This window comes from Diabrotica undecimpunctata, chromosome 5, assembly GCF_040954645.1.
Source record: "Diabrotica undecimpunctata isolate CICGRU chromosome 5, icDiaUnde3, whole genome shotgun sequence".
NCBI lineage: Eukaryota > Metazoa > Arthropoda > Insecta > Coleoptera > Chrysomelidae > Diabrotica > Diabrotica undecimpunctata.
In genome coordinates, this window is record NC_092807.1 from 54,661,346 (window position 1) to 54,679,671 (window position 18,326).

The window sequence follows — 18,326 nt, forward strand, 5'->3', positions numbered from 1 at the left end:
AGGTTCTTGTTTTATTATGATTTTTCCCATTCCAATCCTGAAAGTATTTCTTCGCTTTCTGGTTTGTACATTTGACGATGATCTCTACAATTTTCGCATCTACAAATAATTTGAAGCAATCACTAATTTTAGCGACATTTTTAGATTTTTCTGTAAGCCCTGGTTTTTCGAGCAAGTTTTTTGTGCGACATCTAGTTTGTCGTAAAGGACGATTTTTCCAAACTGTACCATTCTTGGAAATAAATGTGGAATCTACTGCCCCCAAAACTGGTTTATCAGAATCATTACTGTCGCTCTCAGATGGCTAAAATATAATAAACTCAAGATAGAAATATCGTACATAAAACAAAAATAAAAATTACCTGCAGAATTTCAAGCTCATATTCCGCTACTTCTAAATTATCATCTAATTCTGAATCATCCGATAAACTATCTCTTTCAGAAAGGTAATTATCATCACTTTACTCTAACCACTGCACTGCAGTTTTACGATCCTGTTCTTTCCGAAGGTCTAACTTTATTTTTTTCGACATATCGGTAAATCGTGTAATCACAAATGGATAAACTAAAACGGTATGTTAGCACTAAGTCATCCACAGAACTGATTTGTGTGTTATTGCAAACAACAGGTTTGGTGCCGTGCGCAAAACGTCTGGTTTAGTCAGTGGCGTCGACCGCAATGAACTGTACCGCGGTTGACGGAGGGGGTACAACTTGTACCCCAAGCACAGTGCTACACTTTTCATAGGTAAAAATATGTCAAATTGAAAACAAATGGTTGGATATGCTTTTACACATCCCAATGAAGAAGTAACTAGAACAGTTAAACAAAATTCCAACATTTTTAAAAATTATTCATGAAAAATCAAATTTGGGGTACAATCTGTACCCCCCTCCGGTAGCGGAAGGTTAAAAAAAGTTTCAATTTATTTGTCCATAAAAGTGTTTTAGCAATAAAATTACTTTACACTAAAAATAAAGTTGTGTCGAAGGACTGACAATGTCGGATATTTAGAAAATATTTTTGTAAAGAAAAAATGTGTTTGGAACCTAGAGAAAATTAAATTTAGTTACACTTATACCTTCTGGTTACTAAAAAATAAAAAGATTCCAACAAAATTAATTTGGTGTTAAATGGGTTAACCTTCTTATAGGCGCTCCCACCAAAGTCAAGCAAAGTTACACCATTGTCTAATATTACGTAGCCATGAAGGTTTCATTCGACGAATCCATATCTTCCTCTCCATTTTTCCTTACATTACAAAGCAAGTAAGATGGTATTTAAGTCCTTTAATTTTATAGTGTTCTGTTCTTCTTTTCTTTATAATTTTTATAAGCAGAAGTTCTGAATTCTTTATTTTAAAAACATCTTTATTGAAAGCTTTATTTTTATGAGCAAAAGTGACCACAATCTAGTTCTAGCAAACATAAAACTCAAGTTGAAACAGAAACGTCAAAAAGACATATCATCTAAAAACAAACAATGGATCACACAAGAGATACAAGAACTGATGACGGAAAGAAGGGCACACAAGACAAAAAACAAACAACAGTACAAAAAAATTAATAAAACAATCAAACAAAAAATCAAAGAAGCTAAGGAACTGTGGCTATCAGAAAAGTGTGAAGAAATGGAAAGGTTAGATAAACATGACAGTTTTAACATACACCGGAAAATCAAAGAGAGAACTGGCATATGCAAAAAAGAAGTGTATGGATAAAAATAACAAGATAATAACAGAATGTACAGATAAAATAAATAGATGGAAAGAATACATAAAAGAGCTATTCAAATACGACGAGACAATTGAGGTCAGTGAACCAAGCGAAAAAAATGGGCCACCAATCAAAAAAGACGAAATTGAGAAAGCGCTAAAAGGTATAAAAAATGTGAAGGCCATGGGATCAGATGAAATACCTACAGAAATCTTAAGAATATTAACAAGAAATCATATGGGCACAATAATAGTATTATTTAATGACATTTAATATACGGGAGAGATTCCGAAAGAATAATGAATTTGTTTCTTGTGTGAGTCCATTTTAAATAGGCAAAGGAAATAAAATAAGACTTACTCACAATCAATTTAATTTTACAACCAAGATGATCGGTTTCACTTTCTACACTTTGCAAAGCATATTCATGTCAAACGGTACAAAGTAAATTAAATGCTGAAATTATAAAAAGCCCATATTAGGGTGCTGTCTTGTAAAGATAAAGATCAAAAAAATTAAAGAAATTATGCCAATATTACATGTCTGTCTTTATTAATATGAAATGCCATCAGTTAGTAAAATCAAGAAGAAAAATGAACTACATAGGCAAGTACAGAATTGGTTTCAGATAAATGAAATGGATCTAAATGTTGACAAGTGTTCAGTGATGACCTTTACACGTAACAGGAACTTTATTAAAATGACTTACAACATCAATAATAGAGAATTGCTAAGAAAATCAGTGTGCAAAGATGTTGGTGCAAGGATCTCATTTTAATTTTAATTTTAATTTTTAATTTTAATGTTATCAAAATCCATAATATGGTCTTTATCTATTACATGCTCTGCCAAAGCACAAGACTGTTTTTTAATTCTTGTGCTTTGGCAGAGCATGTAATCGATAAAGACCATATTATGGATTTTGATAACATTAAAATTTTATGTAGTGAAAGTAATAAATTCAAAAGGACTTTTTTGGAAATGGTTTGTATTAGCAAAAGTGATAATAATTTAAACAAAAGATCAGAAATTCAAAATCTAAGTAAAATTTATAATTATATTATTTCTTTATAATTTATGTATAAAACTTGTAAAATGACACATTTTGAGTTAATTTTCCATATATCTGTTACATTTTTTCAGACATCTATCAATGGTGAATAAATCTTCTTCTTTTTTGTTACTAAACAAAAAAGAATTTTTAAACAAAATTTTATTTTTGGTAATATAATTGTCAAATATAAAAATTTTAAGTTGGCATTTATGACATTGAGGCTTATTTGTAATTGGTTGCTATTTTAACTTATTTAAAAATCAATTGTTTTTGTATTAAAGAAATGTTTTCAAAATTATACTTAAAATTTCAGAGAAGCATTTATTAGATTAGGACATTTTTATATTAATTATTTTTAAGATGTATTAGTAGCAATTTTTATTTACTAAACTAATTTTCGGTAAGATAGTTTCGAAACAAATTCAGATTTCTGCTTTAATCTGGAGCCTTCTAAAAATTGCAAGGCATAGCCAGACGTTGATAAAGATGTTAATAGAGACATAGGGAATCTAAAATTTGTACTCCACGACATGTCTCCTCAACTAAGCAGAAATCCTTAACGAATTTGTTTCTTGTACTCATACAGAGTAGATCCGAATAAAATGAAAAAGACAGAAAAGATTTGATTTCACGTTCAAAGCGTCTATGTATCTGTTGATACGTATTTCGACTTAATAAGTCTCATCAGAACAGTAAATCATAGCCGTTCTTAACGTGAAAAATAATCTTCTCTGTCTTATTAGGAAGCAACAATAAAATGGCTTCGTTATGGACGCAATAGCGACATCTGATAGAAAAATCGGTAAGATAGTTTCGAAACAAATTCAGATTTCTGCTTTAATCTGGGGCCTTCCAAGAATTGCAAGGCAGGTATTAACATCCTAATCAACGTCTGGCTATGCCTTGTAATTTTTAAAAGGCTCCAGATTAAAGCAGAAATCTGAATTTGTTTCGAAACTATCTTTCCGATTTTTCTATCAGATGTCGCTATTGCGTCCATAACGAAGCCATTTTATTGTTGCTTCCTAATAAGAATGAGAAGATTATTTTTCACGTTAAGAAAGGCTATGAATAACTGTTCTGATGAGACTTATTAAGTCGAAATACTTATCAACAGATACATAGACGCTTTGAACGTGAAATCAAATCTTTTCTGTCTTTTTCATTTTAAACTAATTTTATTTGGTGAGTTAACAAAATTTTTTTTTCTAGTTCAACTTTGTAAGAGATTTTGTCTTTTTTAGCAGCTCTTGATAATAATTGTAAACACAATTGAAAGCTCGAGATAAAAAATAGTTAATCCCCTTTTATTGACTCCACCCCATACAAAACAGTTATATATTTTTTCCAAACGAGTCACAAGTACTTCTTTTTTCTTATTCTATACTATATATATATATATATATATATATATATATATATATATATATATATATATATATATATATATATATATAATATATAATATATATATATACATAATATATATAATATATATATATATATATATATTAATATGATATTAAAAGTCAGAGATGCGCCAAGCAATTAATTAGCTAATTAATTAATTAATTAAACTTATTTAAATAATGCAATTATGATTTTATCACACTATTTAATTCTCTTATCTCAGGGTTATATTCGTGCTTCAATATCTATACTTTACATATGATAGGTAAGGTCTGAGGAATACCGGAATAATAAACATATATGATACAAAATTATATATTGAAATAAAATTCACACTCAAATATCTTAAACAAAAAAATATCTCATACAATGATTATCAAAATTTTGTTCTACGTACGTGAACCTTTAAACATTAATGTTATATACTACATAAATTAAAATCTCAAATCAAAATTGTTGTTCTATATCTCCTGATAAATATTTCTATCCTTTCTGAAGCAATAAGAAAAAAAACTTGTTGATAAAAAATATTGACGAATGGAAAATAATTATCTCTCTGATGATGAGTTGTCCAAATCCTTGTTCCTTGTAGCCTACACTATCGATTCTTAGCAGTTCCCTAGTTAATCAGCAATCTTAAAACAAATTATTGCGAGCCTCTCGTCTTCAATGATCTCCTTCAGATGCACGTGTCGTTCAACAGATGCCAGTCTCTTCTTCTCTCGATAAACTGAATCTCTCGTTCCGGCCTGAACAGTGACTCTTGGAATATATAAGTAGAAAAGTATGACTTACAATATTTTACTGGATCAGCTTCCGTCAGGATACACTTGGTCAAAGTTAGTTTGGGAACCGCCAAAGAACAACGACTGTTCGCCTTGCTCCCTTGGAAAACAACCCCTGGTATTTATTCCCTCTAAAATCTAGCTGAACTCTCATTCCTCTATCTCTCCCACTCTTTTTCACTCTTTGCCAATCAAAGTTCGTCATATTTATCCCCATTTAGATAACAAACAACAATTCTAACTACAATTATAACTTTCCTACAAACTATTAACATGCTAATCGGTTTCTACAAATTCTTAAGAACTAACAGAGAAATATAATTTCTAAACTCTACCCTATTGTCTTTATTCACTGCACAAGTCCATTTGGAAAACCCGGTCGTATTGTTTAATTCACTACTTTCACTCAAATATATTTTACAAAGAAAATAATTTATGCATATCTTAAATTTTGTTTACTACAGGTAATCCAAAGGTAATAGACTTTCTTTTCTTTGAAATATCTTTCATAGTTTATCAGTTGAAATATTATTTTGAATTATTATGTTTTATAATTTGAAATATATTAAGAGCAAACCAATATTATTTTTAATTTTACATAGCATAACAACTCTCCAGGATATCTTGAAAATTTATTTAGATAGTCTATTTAGTAATTTTAATTTTATCTTTGGCGGATAAAATGAATCATAACAACATCCCCGCCTTGTTTGAGATACAAATATTTTTTTTTTATAAGTGAAAAAATATTTTCTCTCAAACAAAAAAATTTCTTTTGTTATCATTTTATCCTAACCAACTTCTTTTATTTTTCGTTTCAGTTTATTTCATTTTAAGATTCAATTTTCTGGGAAGCCTGTTCTTGTCTTAGAGCCATATCTTTCTCGAGCAGCTTCCTCACCCCTTTAATACTACTGCCAAAGTCGCAACAACACTTTGATCCCATTTTAGGATCGTACTGCAAACTGATCTGATTTAAGATCTCTTTAGTTTCATTCGCTATCGAATCCAGTTTAGCTGATCTTGAAAAAGCTTTCCTGTATGTTTTTTGTGAGTTTTTGTAACTGATATTATTTTTGGTATACGCAGATGAATCAGGTATTTGAGATCCTTGTTTCTGCAAATTTTCTACATCAAAGCTTGATCTTAAATTCGAAAAAACAAATTTACTGGCTGTAACATAAGATTCTAATTCCCCAATTTTTTGTTTTTGTTCTCCTAAAAGTCTTAACAATCTGTCAATTTTCATGTTTAAACTTTCTTCTATAAATGTAAATTTATTTAGGCGATCCATAAGTCCTTTTTTGTCATCAGTTTTCATTTCCAACAACATCTGCAAATTTTTCTCTTTAAATTTTACAGCTTCTAACTCGGAAATTAATTCCGTTTTTTCCATCTTGCATACTTCTTCTTTAAACACTCCCGTTTCAATTATATCTTTTGCCTTTTCTTTTATCAAACCTGATTTTTTTTTCTTCTTTCTCTTTTTCTCTTCTGATTGATTTTTTCCTTGTCCTTTCGGTTTATCCTCTACATTCATATTGATATCTTTATGTTTTTCATGTTCATTTATTTTTTCAGAAATTTTTGTCCTATCTGTCCTCTTTTCTTCTTCTGCGTTGTCTGGTTCTGCTCTGATTTCCAGTTTATTTTCCGAAAAATTAATGATGATATGTTTTTCACTTAATTCATCAATTCCCATTATCATATCATGATTTAAATCTTCGATCACCACACATTGCATAATATGGAATTGGTCTCCCACTCTAATCCGTACTCCCTAACCTTCGTTTTCTGTCTTCAATTTTTTATTGTTTGCACCCACTAAAGCAACCCTAGGAATCTTATACAGAAATCTCTCCAAATTTAATTCTTTTACTAGTTTTTTATTGATTAACGATTGGAATTAGAATTTTGTATAAACTCTCTCGGGTGGCAAAATATATCGGAGAGTTTATTACTTTTGTTTAGTGGATCCTCTGTGGATTCATTGCATACATCTTGTTTCTCGTTTTCTATTGCTACATGATTTATCTCCCTTCTATTTTGTCGTTGGAAGCTCTGATTATTTCTACCGCCCCTTTGTTCGTTCGTATTCCAATTCGGAGGACTTTGTGCAATTCTGTTTCTGTTGTGATTTTCATAAGTTCTATTTTGCGTGTCATTCCGGTTATCATAATTTTGTTGTCTAGTGTAATTGTGGTATTCTCTTGGCCTATATTCATTTGTTGATCATCGGGGATGTCGGTTTCTCTGGTCATAATTTGATTGATACCTTCTTTCCGGTCCATTGTATTGGTCATTTTGTCTTCTGTTTCTCATTTCTCTTCTTTTCGCTTCTTTTAATTGAAGGAATTGGCACAAACTATCAATATCTTAATAGTTTCTCAAAATCACGTGATCCTTCAACGTTTCTTCGAAATGTTTGCTTATCATTTCTACCAGTTGTTCGGTAGAGTATTTGTAATCTAGATATTTTGAATTGTTATATATCTGCAAAGCATATCTTTCTTCAGATATTCCCATTTTCTCGTGATATTTTCCATTCTGTAGCTCTTGGTTGATTTTTCTCTGTTTATGTTTCCCCCAGAAATAATTGAGAAATTTATTTTCGAAATCTGTCCAATTTTCAAACTCATCTTCTTTGCTTTCATACCAGAACGCTGCTTCTTCTTTCAGATGGTTTCTAATTGTTTCTTTACAATCATCAAAATATCTAGTTTATTTATTGTTTATCAGTTGAAATATTTTGAATTATTATATTTTATAATTTGAAATATATTAAGAGCAAACCAATATTATTTTTAGGATATCTTGAAAATTTATTTAGATGGTCTATTTAGTAATTTTAATTTTATCTTTGGCGGATAAAATGAATCATATTAGATATAGATATATTTTATTTCCAATTCCAATTCCAATTCCAATTCCAATTCTATTTTTTTATATTATATTTTATGATAGCAAATAATCTTTTTCATAACTTTTAACTCGCATTTTATTTGATTATATGTATACAAAATAAATTGCACAAGTTACATGACGGATTTATTTTATTTTATGAATATGAGTATAACTCTCAAATAATCACACAAATTATTATTTCATTTCATGCATTTAGCCATATCCCATAATCACACAAAATAGTACTATTTTATACATTTAATAATATTAAATGATACTTGCAAATATAACTTTTATTAAACACAGCAATCACATATTTTGTTTTAATTTTCAAATATACACAATATGAGGTAAAAATTTTTAATTTTTAATATTAAATGTGTTGTTAGAACACTCATAAAAAAAGATACCATCGATACAAGAAAAAGTGGACTTTCTACAGCCAAGAGTAAATATAAGTATTATCAATATTCTTGGTTGAATAATTAAGCATTTTCTTATGTCAAGGTTAACTTTAATCTTTTCAAAGATTAAAACTTGGAACAAAAAAATCATTAATTCTTCAGCCAAAAATAACTAATACTTGACAGTACTAAAATTTACTATTGGCTCTAGAAATTTACCTTTTCTTCACACAACTCCACTTTGTTATGAGTGTAAAATGAAATTATAACTACTCTTGTCTACTTTTTTTTGTTCGGTACCATATATACTCATTCCATGTCAAAATCAATATCTATATTTTCTACATTTTCTTAATTTTCTAATTCTGAAGTATCTTCCAAATTTTCCTCAAATTTTTCAACTACATCCTAATTCTCGCATGTTTCTTTTGTGCAATCGGTGCATACTTTTCAGCGATATGAACTAATTTTTTCACAACCATATGTTAATTTCTCGTTTCTGTTTTGCAAGAACATAATATTTATAAATGCAAAGTGTCAAATATATCAAGTAAAATGCACATTAAATATGTAACATATATGTAATAGCTTATTTTTACTTAAAATTAAATTATTTACTAAAGGTAATTAATTAAAAAAAGTTTATTTTAACTTTTTCTATAGATAAAATTATAGTATTACAAAAAATATTGATTTTTGGGGGATTTTTGTCATAAAGTGTTTAAACAAATTTCACTGTTTATTATTAAATTTCTTTATAAACAAATAACATATTTCTAATGTACGCAAAGAGAACATCCAAATTAAAAGCAGAAAGATTAAAATCCGCCGAGTAGATGATATAAACAATTGTAGTAGTTTGAAGATGCGTTTTTATTTTTTGAACACGTAAATTTGTTGGTTCCCCCTACACTCGCCACTATTAGTCTTAATTTAAACCATTAGGATTAGAAACTAGAGGATCCTATTATAGTGCAATATTTATACAACTTTGTGTACAAAAACCATGAATTCTCTTCCTTCAAATGCCGAAAATTGCGTTCCTTAATTGTTATAAAAAAATTAGCTGTAAATATAAATAAAAAACTTTGCTACAAATTATCATTGAATATTTTTTTTTAAATTAGGTAAAAATGTCAACTTCTCATTATGAAAAAAGATTTTATCTACGAGAAATAGTATAAAAGTTATTCAAAATGTTTAAAAATGAAAAGAAACGTAATTTTACAAGAGGGTTTTGCGTTGTAAAAAATTTTTTTATGTATTAGTAAGAGATCAACTATTAAACTTTCATTTGATTTACGTATAATTACGGTATCTTTATTATTTTCTGACCAATGTTACTACAAAACAAAGATTTCTGGGATAAAAAAATAGAATTACTTTTAAATTAATTAATGGATCGATCTGAAATTTTGAGGGTTAATTTAGGACCATAATATCTGACTTTGGGCAGAATATCAAATGCTTAGGTTGATTTTTACAATAGTTATGAACAAATAACATTTAATAATATTTGCCATATTTTACAGTTTCGAAGCAACAAATTAATTTTAAAACTTTGAGAAATTCCCATCTTACAGGTTTTTTTATGTTTTAAAAGACAAAGTTTTGTAATTTTATCTTAAATATTAAGATTTTTAATGGTAAGCAAAACATCTAAAAAAATGCATTCTTAGTTGTTAATAATTAAAAAAGACACCGGAATTAATGCGAAAAGCATATAGATTTTCTATAGTCTATAATAACTAAAAAAATTGTCAGATATCTGGATTAGTCGCAGTCCCGAATAGGGTCTTGTTTTTGCTTATTTCTCTGTACTATTATTAGCAGAACACTCGTACTAGTTGTCGAATATAGTCTTTGTATTACTTTTAGAAATAAGGTATACTAATCTGTCTACAACATCGGAAACTTTATTGCATTGTAAAAATGGTCCATAGGATATTTATTTATCAGGATATTTTAAGGTTATAGTATAAAATTGTATAGTATCAGCCAAAGCATAAATTCTTACCCTATATTTCGCTGGTTTATTTCGGATATCTTTACGAAACTAACACTTACCGCGAAATGCTTTCAGATTTTCGTCAATTGTAGGCTATTCATTGTGAGTATTAGTATTCTTACAGTTTAAGAGAAACTTATCAAAAATATGTCTAATCAGAGTGAAATTGTCTAGTTGCATTTGCTCTTAGCGTGTTGGCGCATTATCAAAACGTAAGCATCTTTGTAAAAAATTAAAATACCATAATATACAGGGTGTTTCAAAAAGGTATCTCATAAATTAAATCACTCATTCCAGGGACAAAAATTAATTGATTGAATCCAACTTACCTTAGTACAAAAGTGTACACAAAAAATGTTACAGTCCTTTGAAGTTACAAAATAAAACTTGTTTTTTTTTTTCATTATCTCCTAAACTACTTGACATTTTGTAATAAAAATGGACACGTTACTTTCTTGTTCTAGAAGCATTTTTCATACAAAAGTAACAACAAAATCTAAGCGCACAGAAAAATTTTAAGGGGGATGTGCAAATCCCACCAAACTATTAAGTACGTTCAAATCAAACGAATTTTGTGGCATTATAAATTTAACAGATTATTTTTAAAACTTTTTTGCCTTTTATCACTTTTTCAAAAAACTAGTTTTTTCCTAGTTGGCCATAAAATTACGGATACAATAATTACAAACAGTTCCATCAATAATAGCCAATAATTTGAAGCTATCATTTGTTGTGTGAATAAGATTAATATTAAAAATTTTGATATTATAATGGCCTACACATTTCAGGAAATGGCAGATATGCATTTACCTTTAGGTAAGTTGGATCAGATTAAATTATGATTTCAATAAACTATCGGGAATATCGTAGGTGAATATCAAGGAATTAGTGCAGCAGCCGTAAGGCTTTATGCAGTAAAATACCCCAATCGAAATACACCCAATAGACGATTATATCTGACCATTAATCGTTGTTTACGGGAAACAGGTACATTCCAACCGCCAGTTGCTGGTAATAGTGGTCGTCCAATAATGGATGCAGCTGATGAAGACATTTTAGAAATCATTGAAGAAGTCCCTGGAACAAGTACAAGGGTAATACCTGCTCAACTAAATGTTTCTCACGTAAGGGTTTGGAGGCGTTTGAAGGATCAGCTGCTTAAACCCGATCACTTAACAACGGTTCAAGAGTTATTGATTGAATATTATTCTAAAAGGATTGGATTTTGCGATTGGTTGTTAATGGAAAACACTCGAAATGTTAGTTTTATTAGAAATAGTTTATTTACCGACGAGGCTACCTTCAGTAGAAATGGAATACCAAACCATCATAAGGAGCACATTTGGGCCGACGAAAATCCTCACGACAAAAAACGACTCATCACTAAAGGACTTTCAAATTAATGTTTGAGCAGGAATTGTGGATAACAATCTAATGGTCCCAGTATTTCTTCCCAAGAATTTAAATATTGATAATTATTTGCAGTTCTTGGCAAACGATTTACAAGAGTATTTGGAAGAAGTGAATATTGCAATAAGGCAAAATATGTGGTTTATACAAGATGGCGCTCTACAGCAATAAAGTAATAAAGTCCGGGAATAGCTTTGCAGGCAGTATCCTGGTCAGTGGATTTAAAGAGGTCGTGAAGCACCTATTTCTTAGCCACCTAGAAGTCCAGGTCTTAAGCCCATGGTCTTTTGCTTTTAGGGGTTTATGAAAGAGAAAGTGTATTCTGTAATAATAGAGGACGAACAACAATTAATTGAGGGTTAGAATAATATTGAAGCTGCAAATCAATTTCGTCAGAAAAATATGCTTATTAAAACGATACCTAATGTGTATTGAAGAAAATGGGGGTCATTTTGAACATTTATTGTAATATCATATTTATAGAGATTATAGACATTTTCTGTACTTGTTAATTCATTTGGGCCATTTATTTAGTTGCACGTAATTTTTTAAAGGTCAATGAGAAGGAGGACCGTAACTCAATAAAAACTGTTTTTTGTCAAAAGTGATAAGAAAAAAAAATTTAAAAATAATGTGTAAAACTTATGATGCCACAAAATTCATTTGATTTAAACGTACTCAAAAGCTTGGTGGATTTAGGGCTGGACACCCCCCTTAAAATTTTTCTGTGCGCTTATATTGTGTTCTTTCTTTTTTATGAAAAATGCTTCCAAAACTAGAAAGTAGCGTGTCTATTTTTATAACAAAATATCAACAACAATGCAAAAAAACAATTTTTATTTTGTAACTTCAAAAGGCTGTAACTATTTTTGTGTAGACTTTTGTACAAAGGTAAGTTGGATTTAATCAATTTATTTTTGTCCCCGGAATGCGTTATTTAATTTATGACATACCTTTTTAAACCACCCAGTATAAAATTTACAATTGCTGCATTTTTGTTCCGTATCACTTCCTTGACTTCGCTCCAAATTGTGGTCGATTTCACCTTCGTTGTTTGAACGGTACCGTTAATTGTTACTGGTGGTAACTTGTTTAAACAAGGCTAAGAGTCGTCTTTGTTTGTTTTCTTAAGCTGTAAGCTGTGTCGTATTTGCAGCGACACTAAAAAGAGTAGTTAATACGCTCAAAGAGGTCACCCGTGTCCGTTACTGTGAATGGCTATTAATGCGCACATTTTCTTTTTAAGTTAATAAGTTTTTAAAATCTATGTACAAAGTTAAACAGTCATCTTATTATTAACTGATTATCTAAGAAAATATTTCGGTAAAAAGACTTTTATCGTACAGAAATATGAGCTGTCAACTAGATAACTAATTAGTATATTTTTGTCAATTACCAAAAAAGTTATATTAAATAGGTATAACATAATATTATTTTAACAAAATTTATAAGAATTTTTATATTACCCTAAAAACATGTCCTTATATTAAAACAAATGTTAAAAAATCGTTTAAATACTTTTTTAGGTGTAAAACTCTTTTCAAAGGAAAAGCAGACTAACAAAATATTTTTCTACTTTACGACACTCACCATTCAAAACATGCACCACAAGCGTCTTGGGGTTTGCGTTGGAAGGATTACAAGTGTACTTTCCCGAATCGGAGTCCTTGGCCCTTTGCACCAGTAAATAGCTGACAGTGTTGTCGCCCTTTTCTGTGATGACGCTTACTCCGCCTCTCGGAGAGTCGTAGTTGATTTCCTGTAAGAAGAACAAAATTGAAGAAAAGTTGTCTGGAACAATGGCGGGTAACGAATAAAAAAGCGAATCGAGGGCGTAATTTGTCAATCGATAATACTCTTTATTAAATTACGTATACCTTACGCAGCAGATAAATAGAGAAAAAACAGACGATTCGGAGCGCTTTCAGAAACGGAATAAGCTTAATCGTAATTTAGTAAAGTGAAAAGAATAATCAGTAAGTCAATATAAGTAACATAATTGTGTTAAATATAAATCAATTGAATTTATTTCTATAGCCAGTTTTTTATTGGTTTGAAATTTATAATATTTTCTACTGTCTGCCCAAAATTTTTATATAGAGGGTAAGTAAAAACTATTGGACTTAGACTAGAATAAAGTTGTTTGGACCAACACTATTATGTCGATTAGACCAAATATGTCTTAATAAAATGTTGCTATGGAAAAGAATACAGTGTGTCGAAACTATGTTTTTTTGTTTCGATTTTCGATAATAATATCACTATTTATGCTAAATTTACTCTATATGGTAACGGGAACAGTTGTTGGCCGTCCACTAGTAATTAGCCACTATTACAAAAATTTAAAATATTGAGCTTTTCAAACATTTAAGTCAATAAATTTAGTTGTAAGAAAGACTTTTGAGATTTGAGGTTTGAGTTTCGCCAAGTAAGAAATCTTTGAATTTTTTTCTACTAATTTTTTTTTTAATCTTTGTGTTGCAATCTTGCAATATTTATGTTTATTTTATCTAACTGCCATTTGTCTCAATTAAAACTATCTTCTTATTACGGTGTGTGTTGTTCGAAGCTTAACAGAGTGCATCTAGTTTTATGAATTTTATAAAGAATTTGTTAAGGAAGGCTATCAACAAGGTGACTTATCTTGGCTAATAGTACTGTGTATCTTGGTAATTCAAGTTTTAGGCAGATGTATTAGGTTTTTTTATATTACCGGTGGTTTTAACAGTAAGGTTATACACTATACCTAATTTGAATAAAAATATTTATTACAATTTACGTTTTTTCAGCATAATGTTGTCCCAGACAAGACATTTCATGTATTTTTTCCTAATTTTTATGGCAATAAACAGTGGCTGGCCGACTGCCAATCTCAAAACTAGTGGGTGGCCAATAATGATCATGTGTAATAAAAATAATAAAATACTTCTTAAATTATAATTCAAGTTGTTATAGGGTAACGATTACAGTTGTTGGCCGGTTTCTAGTGATTGGCCACTTTCACAAAAATCCGAAATATTCAAATTTTCAGAAACTATAAGGAAATATATTTATTTGCATTGAAATTTGGCAAAATTGCTATATATTTGGTCTAGCTATCATCTCTCTATTAATATTATCTACGGCGTGTGTTGATCGAAGCTTAACAGGTGCATCCAGTTTTAAGAGTTTTTTAAAAAAGTTTTGTTAAAGAAAGCTATTCACAAGTTATCTTGGCTAATAGTATTATGTATATAGCTATATTAATGTTTTATGTTGATTTAGCAGGGTATATCTTCCATTATCAGTGGTTTTATTTTTTTTTTTTATTTTTTAGGCAATAACCAGTGCTGGGACGACTGCCAATCACTAAACCACAGCGTGGCCAATATCTGTAATCTATCTATATAAAAGGCTATGATAACAAGTCAGACTGTAATTCTAGTCTATATATATATATACATTATCATATATAATAATATTAACATATATATATATATATATATATATATATATATACATTATCTCCGTTTTGAAAGGGGCCTCGCAAGATATACTCAAGTCTACATTCTGTGGGTTTTCAACAATTTCATCTGCGTTTTCCCTGTGTGTGCCTAGCATTTCCTTAAAATGCTCTTTTCATCCCCTTCTTGGTCATTTGTTGTAGTAAGTAATTTGTCTGTCTTGGATCTTACAATGTTTGAACAGTTGGGCTTATTTTTTTAATCGTTTAGTAATTTGGTATAGCTCTCTAGTTCCGTTGTGTTGTGCAGCTGTTTCAGTTTGTTTTATCAGTTCTTCAGTCCACATTCTTTTGTCTCTTTTTGCATTTCTTTTAACTGCTTTGTTTATTGTTTCATATTATTGTTGTCGGTTCGTTCTCTCTTCTGCAGTTCTTACTTGCAAAATATCTTTCTTTTGCTGTTTTCTTTTCTCGATAAGATTTCAAGTTTCATCTGACATCCATTTTTTTCTATGTTTCTCTTTTTTACCCAGTTTATCTCAGCTATTTCTGTCAAAACATCTGCCAAATCTTCCAAGCTATTTACTTCACGTCCTCTTGTTTTGAGTTGGAGTTCCTTCCTAAACATGTGTCGTCCTAGAGCCGTTTTTAATTTGTCCAGATTGTATGTTGGTATGTTGGTGTTTCGCGTTATTTTGTTTTTTGGCATCTTGATTTTAATGGTACCGATTACAAAATGATGGTCACTTGCGATGTCTGCTCCTCTTTTATTACGTACATCAAGAAGAGATGATCTCTATCTTTTTGATATGGCGATAAGTAAGCTATGATTGTAGCAAAAAATTAAAAAACGCTCTCCGTTTTTATTGATCACTCCCAGGCCATGTTTGCCCATTACGGTTTCTAAGTTAATATTATCTTCTTCAATTTTAGCGTCCATATCATCACTTGAAGTAAGTTTTAAAGAATTCTGATAATCAAACACAAAATGTGTGCAAGATATCAGGTATAAAAAAAACAATGATTTGCCGACCCAAAGTTTTGTACAAAAAAAATTAAATGAGAAATCGCCTCTCTTTCTGGTAAACGTGGTAGGCATGTATCTAAGTTTAAAATTTATTTTATTTAACCCAGTAATTTCACATTACAAAAGAGAGCATGCTCCAAAACGCCGCTACTTGCCAAGTGATCTAAGCATTGATGCAATGTACAGGAACTTTCTAGAAACTCATCCTGATCTGAAATGTTCATACGAAGTTTATAAAAAGGTCTTCAAAAGTAAAAACATCTCGTTTACAAAATTAGGGCACGATGAACGTGAGCTTTCTGGAGGATTTTAATTACATAACAATCCATATACAATTGATATTACTTTAGACAAAAATTGTATCGTTAAAGAAAAAGAAGAAAGTTTATGATTACCATGATTTTCTCAATGCCGGTAAAACTAGTAATTTAAATCGTGTGGTGGTGAAAGAAATGGGGGTTTCCGATTGTTTCTCTGGAAAGACTTATCCTATCTTTACCTATCACAAGTTGTTAAAGTAATTGTGAAGAGAGAGAGCAAGACTTTACACGTTGGGATTGACGATAGCGAGGAGTTCATGGAGATTGAGTTTTTGAGAGATTAAGTGTCAAAATCTATGATAAAGGACCCCGCACCTGCCAAGAAACCTTCTGGGATTGGTAACAGTAGAAAAGAACAAATATTAAAAAACTTTGGTCAAATTATACTGGCAAGCCGCCATTAATTTTTGGAAGAATTACCAACTTTCATTTTGTATTTTAAAATATAGGTTTTCTGTAAATACTTCAGCAAAATTGTGTTTTATTCAGCAAATGTTCATAAAAAATATTAATAAAATATTTATGTGTTTTGAATCTCGAAACAGTTATTGTACAAAAAGGGTGTACATATGTGAAATTATAAATATAATTTCAGTAAATGAGGACTGTATTACATAGGGCTGGTTTAAATAAATTAGGATATGTGGTAAAAGGTTATACAGATTATAGCAAATTAAGTTTATACAAAGTCTTACCAATTCTTCTGCTGCACATACACACACTCGCGGTATTTAGAGGCTTTCAGTCGCGGTTGTTCTTCATACGGGGAAACTGTCCGGTTACCGGTTTCTGAACACGTGTTTCGCGTATTAACACTTAGATCACGATGTAGAGCACATTTGCGTCTGTACACGATTTAAAATAGTACTTGCGGTATTTTTCGCGTAACTATAAGCGAGAGAGATAATTAGAGTGGAGAAAAAGCTTGGTAAGTCTGTACCAAGCGATAGGTAGCGATAGAGAGATTATACGTCTGCCTAGTGGGACTCAGCAGACGAAAGAGAGGACGACTGTTTCTAGCAACAGTCAGTAGTCAAGAGAGAATGTCCGTTATCATCGAGAGACAACAGGCAAGAGAGTGAGACTTTCTTTGCTATCTTACAACTGTCTGTATTTCTAATGGAGTGGGGTTAAAATGTGAGTAGGAAGGGTTGGAGAACGGGAAATAATTGTAAAATTTTGGTAGAATGGTAGCTAGTAATACAGCGAAAAAATGACATGATTTTTCGCATGTAAAAAAATTGAACATACTGGGGGCGGGCGAGAAGAGTTACGCCACTGGGATAGGGTATCAAATAGTTACTTCGAGAACGAGGGTAAACCGGTATACATTAGGGACATTGTTGTAAAAACTAAGATAACTAAGAACTATTTAAAATCTAGAGAAACTAAAGTCTAGAGAAACTATATACATGTTTGGCAGAAAGTACCACTATTGGTTAAAGGGTAACCTAGCTACTTTCTTTATTGACCTAAGATATTCGCCATTAGGTGTGGATACCCTAACAGTTCGAACAAGAGAGTCTTTGCCTGGGAGCAATTCGATAATCTTTGCCAGAGGCCAGAGGAGTGGGGGAGTCTCTTCATCTTTAATTAGTACAACATCACCTATCTTCAAAGGATCAGTAGCAATGTTCCACTTACTCCTACTTTGGGTCATATGCAAATATTCCACCGACCACCTTTTCCAAAAGGTTTGATGAATTTTCGAGATATGCTGAAAGAGGGAAAGACGGTTCTGTGGTATTTCTGAGAGATCTGGTTCTGGTGGACTTGTGAGACTTTTTCCTACAAGGAAGTGTCCGGGCGTTAAGACTGAGAGATTGTTTGGATCATTTGAGAGCTG

General features: G+C 30.6%; 1 protein-coding gene across 2 annotated transcripts in view; it reads right to left on the minus strand.

The window, feature by feature from the left end:
- Positions 1-18,326, minus strand: part of LOC140441321 (neurotrimin-like) — a 1,166,806-nt gene that overhangs the window by 416,603 nt on the left and 731,877 nt on the right. For both annotated transcript variants that reach the window (XR_011950981.1, XM_072531967.1), the window contains exon 4: positions 13,282-13,450. Coding sequence is in view for 1 of the 2 variants with exons in the window: in XM_072531967.1 (XP_072388068.1) it covers positions 13,282-13,450 (169 nt within the window). In the remaining variant the exon portion in view is untranslated. The remainder of the gene's footprint in view (positions 1-13,281; positions 13,451-18,326) is intronic.